Below are 12,146 nucleotides of genomic sequence, written 5' to 3' on the forward strand. Positions count from 1 at the left end.
CCGATTCACGTGAGTTCAATTAGACCAAACAGATTCCTTTTTCCATCTTCTGCGGTCAGAAGATTTTTTTTTTTAACCCCTTTTAAAAAACCTCGAGTCCGAATCCGTCTGGTTCCCGTTGATCTGTGGTTCAAGAATGACAACTTTAATTCTGATTGTCTCTCAGAATCAAATACCAATTCAATATAAATGGGTATGAAAAATCATCATTCAATTCATTCAATTCAACAAACAAACAAACAAACAAATAATTAATTTTTAATCACAATAACTTTTATAAATACTATTATAAAAAATGTCATCAAATATTAGATCAAACTTGGAAGCTATTATCAAGGGTATTCAAGAACATAAGATTCTTGAAGTCTTTGAAAAGTATTATCATGCAGACATTGTAATGTTTGAAAAGGGTGATTCAACCAATCGTATTGGTAAAGATGCAAATAGAAAGGCTGAAGAAAGTTTTGTCAATAATGCTACTATTCATGAAGCAAAAGGTAATTTAATATCTTTCTATTTACTACTCATTAAAACATAACTATAATAATATTCTAATATTCTTCTTTGAATAGTATTAAAAGTTCTAGTTGATGGTAATAATTCAGCCTATGAGATGTATATGGATTTCACATATGGTGGCCACAAAGTTCAAAAGACTCAATGGGCTCTTCAACAATGGAAGGATGGTTTAGTTATCAAAGAAGAATTCTTCTAAATCAAAAAAAGAAATATAAATCTTGTATTATATAAATATAAATAAATAACAAATAATTTTGAAAAATACTATATATTATTTATTATTTATTATTTTTTATTTATTAAATCTAAACAATCTTTTGATTTTTTAAATTTACCAATTTGTTTATAAAGATCACTTGCTTGTTTATAAAATTGAATTGATTGATCTTGATAGAGTGGTGACATTTTCATCAAATCTGCCAACGATTTACAAATATCTGGATCAAGAGAACCTTTTTCCTGTGATTCTTTGTATTGTTGGTGACGAATCGATAAAAGACTGGTATAGGTTTGTTCCCAGAAAGATTGATCTTTACAATGTTTGACTATATTTTCAAGATGACCAAGTGAAATTGATACATCCAATGGTTTGAATGAACTTGATAACCAGATTTGATTAAAACACCAAAGATGCTTTTCTTCATCGTTGAGGTTTTTGGCGAGGTTTGAAGGTAACATGGACAATGACTTTTCAAACAACGTAATAGCTTGTTTCATTCCAGTTTGTTGGTGTTGTTTTTGTGCCGATGTCATGGTATGCCAATTTGGTTGTTTGTAGAGACTATCTACTTTGTTGTATTCCATGATACCAGCCTTGTGGAATTGTTTGGCAGCATCGAGTGGATTCAATCTAGCAATAATGTACCCCAACTCTATATACAATTGATTGTTTTCGGGATAGGTTGCAAAGAGGTAGTCGAAAATCTTTGCGATCGATTCAACACTCTTACTTGCTACATATGGACAATCTAAACTTTGATTTAGATACTTTAGAGCCAGTGGTAGACTACCATCCTTGTTTAATATTGTCAACCCCAAGAAATGGTCAACATCACAATACTCTGGTAATATTTCCTTTGCTTTTTCGAAATGTTCCATTGCCATATCCCATGATTCCGATCTTCTATATAATACTCCAATATTATAATGTACTTTTGCACTATTTGGGCAAACCTTAAAAAAACCAAAGTATAAATAAAATAAATTAAATAATTAGGAAAATATTATTTCTAATTTATAAATTTACATACCTCTAAAGCACTAAAGAATAAATTAATATCATCTTCCCAATCAATATTTCTTTGATATGTTCTATATCCATAAAGTGAAGAAATAATAATTGAAATTAAACAAACTGTAATTGTAATTAATTTAAATTTGTTTGAATATTTTGTTGTAGAGATTGTAGTAACTTGATCTTGTTTCTTATCTCCATCTGTTTTCTTTAAATTATTATACTCTCTTTGTTGTTGTAACAAAGATAATTCCAATTTAACCAATGGAATTGTAATTAATCTTGAAATGATTAAACAAAAAGCAATGGATGGAAGATAAAGTAATCTTTCACCAATCATTGTACCAACCCAGAAAAATAGATTAGATGATGGTAAAAATGTTATCACTCCAAATATACATAACCATAATATATTTGATGAATCATAATTAAATTTATCATCATTATTATTATTATTATTATTATTATTATTATTATTATTATTTTTGGTTGATTTTGAGGTTATAGACTTTTTAATATTTTTGAGAGATTCAATAAAATTAAGTTTAGAGAATGAAAAGAGGATGGTAAAGGAGATGGAGGTGTATACTAGGAGTGATTTAATATTTGATGGATCTAATATGTTGTGAATGAGGGGGATACAATTAAAACTCCAATCAGCAGACATTTCATGTGGGAATAATAAGAGCATAAAATATTTGTAGTGTAGATGGAAGAGGGAGAGGATTCTAGTTTGTTGATCTGGATGACGAGCAATTGGATTCTCTAAGAATCTAAAATTATCTAGAAATACTGATACAGTGATATACTTTCTAAATGCCATATAAGCAATAGCAACACAAACCAATCCAAATGTACGCATTATAAATTCCTTCCAAGCATCCATTGAAATTGGAATAACCGATCGTCCTTGAGTCTTTCGATAATTCAATACGACCAATTCGAGAGCAGGCAATATAATGACCAACATGTATCCAGTTTCTTTGCAAAGACATGCACAAATGAAAAATACCAACGATCCAAGATAGGGAGCCACCGATGAACCTTGGTAATTAAAAGAAACGACATATGAAAATATGGACAACATTATAAACAATGTACATAATGTTTCACTTCTTCCAACTATACCAGATACCGCTTCTGTATGAATAGGATGTAATGCAAAAAACATAGCTCCAATAAAACTTGCCAATTCATCAGAAACTAACATTTTTGGTAAATATGATGAAAATGATGAAAATGACGAAAATGAAGTGGATGAAGATGAAGAAGATGATATGTGTTGTTGTTGTTGTTGTTGATTGTTTCTATAGGAGAATAAAAATATTGCAAGAAAGAATACATAGATTGATACAACAGCATGAAGCATGATGTTTGTGAGATGAAAGAATTCTGTTTGATTGGTTGATAGATGAGACATTGCAGCATTGAATCGAAACGATAGGGTTGTCAATGGACGATAAGACTTGTGTGAAGTATTACTCTTTAGATTCTGTCCCCAAAAGTCATGAAGGAAAAAGACATCATAAAGGTATGTTCCAATTGATCGATTATCTGATGATGATGATGGTAACGATGATGATAATAATAAAGGTAGACGAACATCTGGATTATCTACTATTGCAAATTGATCATCAAAGCAAAAGTCAGATTCCAATGTATTTGAATACACCAACACTGATACTAAAAAGATAATAATCGAATAGATTGCTAATCTAATAAATATTAATAATTCTTTCTTTTCTTTTGTCATCACTCTTTATAAATATATATATATATATTATATAATAAAAAAAAGAGAAGACAAAAGAGACAAAAGAGACTCATATGAATCGACCAAACAAGATATTTTTATATAAAATATTTTAAAAAAAAAAAGGTGGGCTGTTCATCATCAGATATCTCCGTTTTGAACTTTGAAAGGCTCTCCTCTGTACCCAGATTACTAAACCTCTCTCTCTTTTAAATTAATTAATTGTTTATTTCAAAGGTTATTCTATTTTTAGAAAAATGATGATGATGATGTGTGAGAGATATATATTCCAAACAAACCCCATGTCTCTAAAGATCAAAAAGTATCCAGTCAGGTCAGGTATTCTGCGAGTACTCTCTTTTTTAACTGATTAGATTTCAACTTAAATTTACCTCCATGAGGAATCAAATCGCCCCGATTCAAACAGCGCCCCTCCCCGCCCACACACCCAAAAAGATATTTTTTGAATTTTTTTTTTTGAATTTTGGGAGCTCCACCCAACGTCTTTGATCAACTGTTTGGCATCACCAATAGCTATCAAGTGTGGATGTCGAGAGAGAAAAGTTTGTGTGTATACAATAATAATCATAATAATTAAACAACAAAAAGAGAGAAAGAGAAAGAGAAAGAGAAAGATAACACTACTCCCTACTACTACTACTACTACTACTATTTATTATTTATTGGAGAGAGAGAGCAACGACGTGGAATTGTTGTTCATACTTTTTATAAATCCGACGGATAGATTCGATAGATAGATAGTACTCTTTAAAAGGTATATAAACCACTTTTTTTTTTTTCCTCTATTCTATTCATTCCAATCATTGTACCAAAAGTGTCATTCTGATGCAGATACAACAACAATTCAAACAAACACAGTACTGTTTACGACAACTCATTGAGTGACACCTGCAACAGCAGCAATAAAGTAGTACTATTTTATCGCCTAATAATAACAACAACAACAGCAATAGAAAAGGGGAATCAAACATCATCATCAACTACTAGTCGTACATTTGACTATTGTTGTGATAATAATAACAGTATTAGCACGATTGTTTAAATCCATGGATGGAAATCTAAAAAAAAAAAAAAAAAAAAAAAAAATCAACAGCCCAAAAGTGGAAGAAGTTGGAGGGAACCTAAATGACATGGATACATCATCAAAACAAATGTTTTATTTATTACTATTAGAGAGGGAGATAATAGTCTCTCGTCGAGTCGTATTTAAATTTAACCCAACCCTCACCTGTCCTGTATTATATTGTGTGTGTGTTGTGTTATATATATGTGCGCCCAACATCCAACAACATTTTCAACTTCAATTCACAATAATAATAAAATAACAACGAGTACAGTGGTGGTTTGTGTGTGTGTGTAACATCAACAACAACAACAACAACAACAAACACAATCCACTTAACAGTTGAACATGCAACAAAAAAAGGGGTATATACGACTAGCTAGTTTATCATCCAAAACCAAAAGATCCAAACATCGGTTAGTTTATTTTTGATTTTATTTTAAACCTACCCACCATAACATTGTTTAGCACAATCCCACACACACCTTTTCTTTTTGATTCCCTCCCATCCACCATATATCACAAAACACACACACACACGATCAGCTCTCCTGCTGCTGCTGTTGTTGTTGTTGTTGTTGTATATCTCAGTAGTACCTAGGTCAAAAGTAGTACAATAATAACAGCACCCACATACACTGACACACTGCTGCTGCTACTGCTGTTTGCAACAACCAAGAAATAAACTAAAAAAAAAAACTGATCCATCACTTTAATCCATCCATCACAACCACAATAACAATAATGATATTAAAACAACACCATCAGGAACAACATCATCATCATCAGTAGTTAGAGAGAGAGAGAGAACAACCAAAAAAAAAAAAAACAAAAAAGAGATTTACTAATTTTATACCTACCTACCTTCTCATCATCACCTCTACCTACCTCTTTTTTTTTTTTTATATATTTAAATAATTATTTATTTATAATTATATATAATAATTATCTTATCTATCTATTCATTCATTTATTATTAATTATAGTTTTAGTAATAGTACCAAAGAGAAAAAAAAACAATAGTCGTAGTAGTGATCAAAAAGATAACAACAACAACAACAATCATATAAGTTTTATCTCTTTTTCTACTCTTTTTTTTATTTTATTTTATTTATATTTATTTATTATTTTACATATATATCTATAATCGACATATATATATATATATGTAGTTGTATTAATAATTAATTGTATTACCATCATTTAAAAAACACAACAACCAAACAAACTAATCAATCACCAACTACACCCATCCTACTCACACTCACTTTTTTTGTACTCTTATAAATTAAAAATAATATAATTTTTTTAAATGGATAATCCAATCGCACAAGTATCAAAAAATGATACATTAAATAATAATAGTAACAGTAATATTAATGGAGATGGTCGGAACTTTTCTAAAAACAATAAGAACTCCTCCTCCTCTTCATCAGCAACGGCTGGAACAAATAGCAATGGAAAAAAGAAAAACTCTAATGGATTGGTAAAGGCATTTTTATGTTGTTTTATTGGAGACAATAGCAAAAAGTCGTCGTCGTCGTCGTCTGGCAATCATAGTGGGTCTAGTGCCAATGGGACGTCTAGCGGAGCCACTCGTCAAGAACTCCTTACCAATGTAAATAATAACTATGCATCGGGTGCCGGCATGGAAGCGCTCCTGCCACCACCACACGCAAAACATCTCAACAAAAAGACACTTGTACTCGATCTCGATGAGACATTGGTCCACTCGTCGTTCAAGCCCGTTGCCAACCCCGACTTTGTCGTGCCCGTCGAGATTGAGGGCATCATTCATCAGGTCTTTGTCGTAAAGAGACCCCATGTCGACGAGTTTTTGCGTGCTGTCGGTGAACACTTTGAAATTGTTGTTTTCACTGCCAGTCTTGCCAAATATGCCGATCCAGTACTCAACCTGCTCGATAAATACCAGGTCGTCCATTGGAGACTTTTCAGAGAGTCTTGTCACAACCACAAGGGCAACTATGTCAAGGATCTTTCGAGAATTGGAAGAGACCTAAAATCTACCATCATTATTGACAATTCACCAACATCGTACATGTTCCATCCAGAGAATGCAATCCCTGTAGACAGTTGGTTTGACGACGAAAAAGATAGAGAATTATTAGAATTGATACCTTTATTGGAAGATATTACAAAGGTTGATGATGTTAGACCTGTTTTAGATAGTACAAGGAAGACTTAAAAAAAAAAAAAAAAAAAAAAAAGAGATAAAAAATAATAATACAAAATTCTCTTTTTAAATAATAATAATAATAATAATAATTAACTAATAACAAATGTAACGATTAAATAACAACAAAAAAACCAACCAACCAACATTCTTTACTACTACTATAAAAAAAAAACAAAAAATGGTTAATTAAAATATAACCTTTTTTTTTTTTTTGTGAAATTTATAAAACTCTCCTCTTTCCTCCTTTTTATATTATAATATATTAAAACAAATTATTTGTTTTTGTCAAATAAAATAAGCATTCTTTTTTTTTTTTTTTTTTTTGTTTTACCAAATATTTACAAAGTTTTGTGTACAAGATTTTTATTTTTTGATTAAAGCTCTAGATCCATTTTCTTTTAATTTCTTTAAATTCTTTTCCATTAAAATACATTCTCTAATTATATCATTTTCATCAAAATCTTGAATTATTATCTTACAATTATCAAAATAAAAAGAATAATCCTCTGGTTTTTCTTCTTCTTCTTTGTTTCTTTTCCTTTTTGAATTGGATATATTATTATTATTTTCTTGATCATCAATTTGTATTATTATTCTTGGTTCCATGATTTCTTTAATTTCAATGATTGGAAGAATTTTTTCTGATCCAGGCTTTTTAATTTCCTCTTTAATTTTTTCTTTAATTTCTTCTTTAATTTCTTCTTTAATTTCTTCTTCAATTTCCTCTTCTTCTTCATCTTCTATTTCTTCCTCTTCTTCATCTTGTTCTATTATTATTTTTATATCATGATCTTGTTGTTGTTGTTGATGTTGTTGATGTTGATGTTGTTTCTCTTTATCTTCATGGATTTGTTCAGTTTGAATTGGAATTGGTTGATTAGTTTCTTTTTGTTTTTCCCTTTCCTTTGCCTTTTCTTTTTCCTTTTCCCTTTCTTTTTCTTTTTCCTTTGAAATTTGAGGTTTTGTAATATTTTGAATACTTTGATTTTTTACTCTTCTCTTTAATCTTGCATATTGAGAAGTAGTTTTCCAATAATAAAAATATTCCAAAACTTGCATTCTTGTTTTTGTCCCAATAATAGTATGAATAATAGATAATCCCCCTTTCCCAAGTGAATTGTATGCTTTATAAAATTGATCTTTTTCTTTTATACTCCATGCAGCTAAAATAAATAAATAAAGAAAATTGTAAATATATATTTATATATATATAAATTTTCATTTTTTGTTTTTCTTACATTCAATATAATCTGATAAACATGGTAAAATAGATTGAAGTGTTGAATAGTCTATAGAATCTAAAGCCAACACTGGTGAATAGTCGTATTCGTGAAGAATATTTAATAGTTGATCATCAGTTGTCCGATCAATGTCCAAATTTAACTTTATACCCATTTCTTTAATGTCTTGAAGATGTTTTGAAAATATTTCTCTTGATGATTCTAAATAATCGTCTACTTGATTTTCAGTTAATCTTGTACCATCATATATTAAAGTTGGGTCATTGTTTGTTTCATGTTCTTTTGTATAAGGACCAAGATATTGTGGTATGTTTGCTTTACATTTTTCATAATATTCTTGATCTGTTAATTTTTTCTTCTTTGTAGTAGTAGTAGTAGTAGAAGTATTTTTTTGATTATTTTCACTATCACTACTATTAATATCATCAGAATCTAATGAAGAAGGAGAAGAGGAAGGTGAAGAAGATAATTCGGTTGGATTTTTTGGTGGCATAAATGATGTATAATAACGATATCCAGATTGTGAAGGATACCATCTTGCTTGCTGTGAAAATTGACCTCTTGTTGTTGATGATGTTGATGGTGATGATGATGATGATGTTGATGATTCAGATTCTGATGAATTTATATTTTCATTATTATTAATATTTTCATTTTCTTTTGCCAAAGGGGAATATCTGAGAGGAGAATAAATTTCTTGATCAGGACTATATGCATCCGAAGGATAATAATAGATTGGTGGTGACATTGGTGATGATGGTTGAGAAGTATCCATCATATAATTGTAGCTACCATTGAATAAACTACCATCTATACTAAGGTCATCTTCAAATCCATCACTTCCCAAAATACCAGTACTTGGAGGTAGATTACATTCTTGATCTATAAGGTTGTTTGTTGTTTGATCTCTATGGTTACTAGTACCATTCATAGTAGTAGTAGTAGTATTAAAATTACCTATAGTGATGATTGAATGATTATATTATCCCCTACCTCTCTTTTAAAAAAAGATAGAAAGAGAGAGTAAGAGAAGAAAGAGAGTGAGAGAAAAAGTAAGAGTAGTAGAAAATAGTTTAAAAGATCTCACTCTATTTTTTTTTGTTTTTTTTCTATTTTTTTAAATTTTTTAATCATATAAAGTCTACTTCTCTCTATTCTCTTTTCTTTTTACATTTTTTTTATATAAATAATGATTCATATACCATTCAAGAATCAATATTTATTTAAATTAATATTTTCACATTTAAAGACTATAGAAAGTAAAGAAAGAGAATATTGTTTATTTAGATGGTCCTATCAACATTATCAAAGTGTAAAAGAGATTTTAGATTCAAAATATGTTGGTCTATTGATTGACAAGATTAAAATGGGATGTTTGGATACTATATGTAGTGTTTTAGTCAGAGATATTGAAACTATATGTTTATTGGTCAATGACGTTCGTCAGTTTACATTTCTTTATAGACAATTTAAAGATTACTTTATATCATGGTCATTGATTAGAAATGTTTGTCAAGTCGGTCATTTAGAGATTATAGAAATTTTATTTTCTCAAGAGGAACCAATCAAATTATCAACAAGAGGTGCTTTTATTGGTGCTGTAAAAGGTCAAAATTTACATGTTCTAGAATATCTATTCAACGAGAAGAATATTAATCCAATATTGGATGGAAATGAATTAATAATAGAACTATTGGAAACATCAATGTCACATTTTAATGATTCAACATTTATTTTATGGTTATTGGATCATTTTCCAGAATTATCAAGTTATCTATCAATCATTGATCCACAATACTTTTATTGTTGTGGAAATGTACAATTGCCACATTTTAAATTATCAATTGATAATACAAAAGAAACTAAAAAAGATAAAGAAAAAACTACCAATCAAAGGTTTAAACATTATTCTTTAAATAGAGTAAAATCAAAACATTATGGTCATTTTATTAAATCATTTAAACAAATGATTCAATTTGAACCATCAAAATTTATTTTACTCTATAAAGAAACGATTGGTCTTTGGGAATCATATATCATATCTGATAATCAATATTTAATAGATAAAATATTTAATAGAAAAGATCAAATATCCTCAGAATTAATTAAATGTTATCTTGCAATTATTATTTATCCAATACATGATAATGAAAATGGATTATTATTGGATAGGGCAACAAAATGTATATTGGAAATGGATTTGGATTTTTTTATTACCAATCTATTTAAAAAGAATTTACCTCTTCAAGTTTATAAAACAATTGGAACAAAAATGGAATGGTTGGAGAGAATATTCTTGGATTGTAGAGACCTAACAGTTGAAGCAACAAAACATATTATAAATAATGCAGACCCTAAAGTACAATATGATTATGTAATGGCAAACCCACACATTGCAAGGGTAATGGGTTCATCTTTAACAGCAAGATCATTTCAATTGGCATTTGATGCAACCAAACTTTTTGATTGTATCTATTTAAAAGATATACCAATGGAGGAATTGACCCGAGAAAATATTTTGCAATTGATTCAACATCAAAAAAAAACTTTTTGTACATTTACAAATGAATATTTTAACAAGGTGGTGGAATATATAATGGTTGAAACAAAAGACAAGGAATTACTACAACTATTAAAAGATCAATTTCAATTTAAAATTCATGTCGTCAATGTACCAAAATTCTCTAGAATCAACAAATTTTTTTATTCTTTGGATAATCATTTATCTATTCATCAGGCTAGTTGGATATCAATGGAAGCATTTAAACTTTTTCAACCAAAAGTTGATTCAATCAAACCTAATGGTTTAGATTTAAATTTAAAAGATATAATTGGAAATGGAATGGTTTTAAAATTTTTAGCGAATCTAAAAAACAACAAAAATGATGATGATGGTTTATATTTAGAGACGATTGTTCAAGTTGGTAATTTAAATTTCTTTAAATGGTGGTGGGAAACGAAAAAGAAGAAGGAATTGACGGTAAAGGATATTCAGAGGGCTGTTGATTGGTACTCGGCTATTGCTTTGGCGTCTGACAAGAGTCTGGGGACTATTGTCTTGTTGTTGTATTTGGTCAAGCATTTTGGTATAGTCTTGAATAAAAGGATGTTGTCCATCTCGGCCGTTCGTTCAAATGGTCAGTTGTTTGGTATTTTATCAAATTTATTTAAATAAAAGATTTTTTAATAATAACATTTATTTAAACTAATAATCTGTACAGGGACAAGAGAAATCTTGCGCCCTATTTGCTGTCTGAACGATGTTGCAAATGATGCAGAGTCATCGTCGAATTGGAGGAAAAGGATTTTGAGTGGACTGTCGGTAATTGGCAAGCCAGCTTGGGGGTCAGCCGAGAGAATGTTGTAATGAAGATCTCATTATCTCGGTTTTTACAAACGTTAACCTTTAAGACACGCAAACGATCATTATACTCTTTATTGTTCTAACAACATTATAAAGGTATAGTAAAGTAATAAATAAATAAATACACAACATTGTTCTAACAACATTATAAAGACTTTATTACTCTCTCTTATTCTTTATTAAATACAATAGTGATATACGTTAGAAGGGCCCTCTACACTATCATATTTATTAAAATGTATTTCGCCATGGCCAACAGACGTTCAGCAAAAAGGGATAATTATCAAGAGTGGGAATCGAACCCACGACCCTAACCGTGTAAAGGTCATGTGATAACCAACTACACCATCCTGACTTTTATCACGTGAAGGCAAACGAAAAAATCTGTATTTATAGTCCCCCTTTTTTCTCAAACTACAGGTAGATGCTTAAAAAAACCCCCGTTTTTCTCAAAAACACTAATTCTTGATCATTTAATGGTTATTTCATCTCTATTTGCCAAGTGATAACCAACTACACCATCCTGACTTTTATCACGTGACGGCAAACGAAAAAAATCTGTATTTGTGAGAAGTCAAAACAACTGCGCTGGGTTTTTCGCAAAACTCATATAAATTTATCAGGAAGAGTCGGACTCAAAGTTACAAAGTTTTATTAATTATACTTTTTAATTGACCAGCAAGAGATAAAGATTATCTCGAGAGGAATTAAAGTTAATTTGTTCTGAATTCTAGGGGGTTGTCCATGTCTATCG

The 12,146-nt window shown here is 29.7% G+C and overlaps 4 protein-coding genes and 1 non-coding gene across 5 annotated transcripts; 2 read left to right on the plus strand and 3 right to left on the minus strand.

The window, feature by feature from the left end:
- Positions 1–295: 295 nt before the first annotated feature.
- Positions 296–715, plus strand: DFA_09094 (uncharacterized protein; the record flags this gene model as incomplete). The annotated part of the gene is made up of 2 exons (XM_004354898.1): positions 296–497; positions 573–715. The coding sequence occupies 2 exons, from the start codon at positions 296–298 to the stop codon at positions 713–715; spliced, it is 345 nt and encodes a 114-aa protein (XP_004354950.1).
- Positions 716–804: 89 nt separating this feature from the next.
- DFA_09095 (uncharacterized protein) lies at positions 805–5,462 on the minus strand (the record flags this gene model as incomplete). The annotated part of the gene is made up of 5 exons (XM_004354899.1): positions 805–1,692; positions 1,770–3,436; positions 4,230–4,272; positions 4,549–4,585; positions 5,455–5,462. 5 exons carry the CDS (start codon positions 5,460–5,462, stop codon positions 805–807), a joined length of 2,643 nt encoding a protein of 880 aa, XP_004354951.1.
- Positions 5,463–5,902: 440 nt separating this feature from the next.
- Positions 5,903–6,796, plus strand: DFA_09096 (dullard-like phosphatase domain containing protein; the record flags this gene model as incomplete). Its single annotated transcript, XM_004354900.1, has 1 exon — positions 5,903–6,796. One exon carries the CDS (start codon positions 5,903–5,905, stop codon positions 6,794–6,796), a length of 894 nt encoding a protein of 297 aa, XP_004354952.1.
- A 354-nt stretch (positions 6,797–7,150) lies between these two features.
- On the minus strand, positions 7,151–8,959 carry DFA_09097 (uncharacterized protein; the record flags this gene model as incomplete). Its single annotated transcript, XM_004354901.1, has 2 exons — positions 7,151–7,950; positions 8,026–8,959. 2 exons carry the CDS (start codon positions 8,957–8,959, stop codon positions 7,151–7,153), a joined length of 1,734 nt encoding a protein of 577 aa, XP_004354953.1.
- Positions 8,960–11,673: 2,714 nt separating this feature from the next.
- Positions 11,674–11,747, minus strand: DFA_09099. The gene has a single exon. It is a non-coding gene; the product is annotated as a tRNA-Val (tRNA).
- Positions 11,748–12,146: the final 399 nt, after the last annotated feature.

This window comes from Cavenderia fasciculata (assembly GCF_000203815.1).
Source record: "Cavenderia fasciculata unplaced genomic scaffold Scf_EU5ZYIE01BBABR-5, whole genome shotgun sequence".
Taxonomy (NCBI): domain Eukaryota; phylum Evosea; class Eumycetozoa; order Acytosteliales; family Cavenderiaceae; genus Cavenderia; species Cavenderia fasciculata.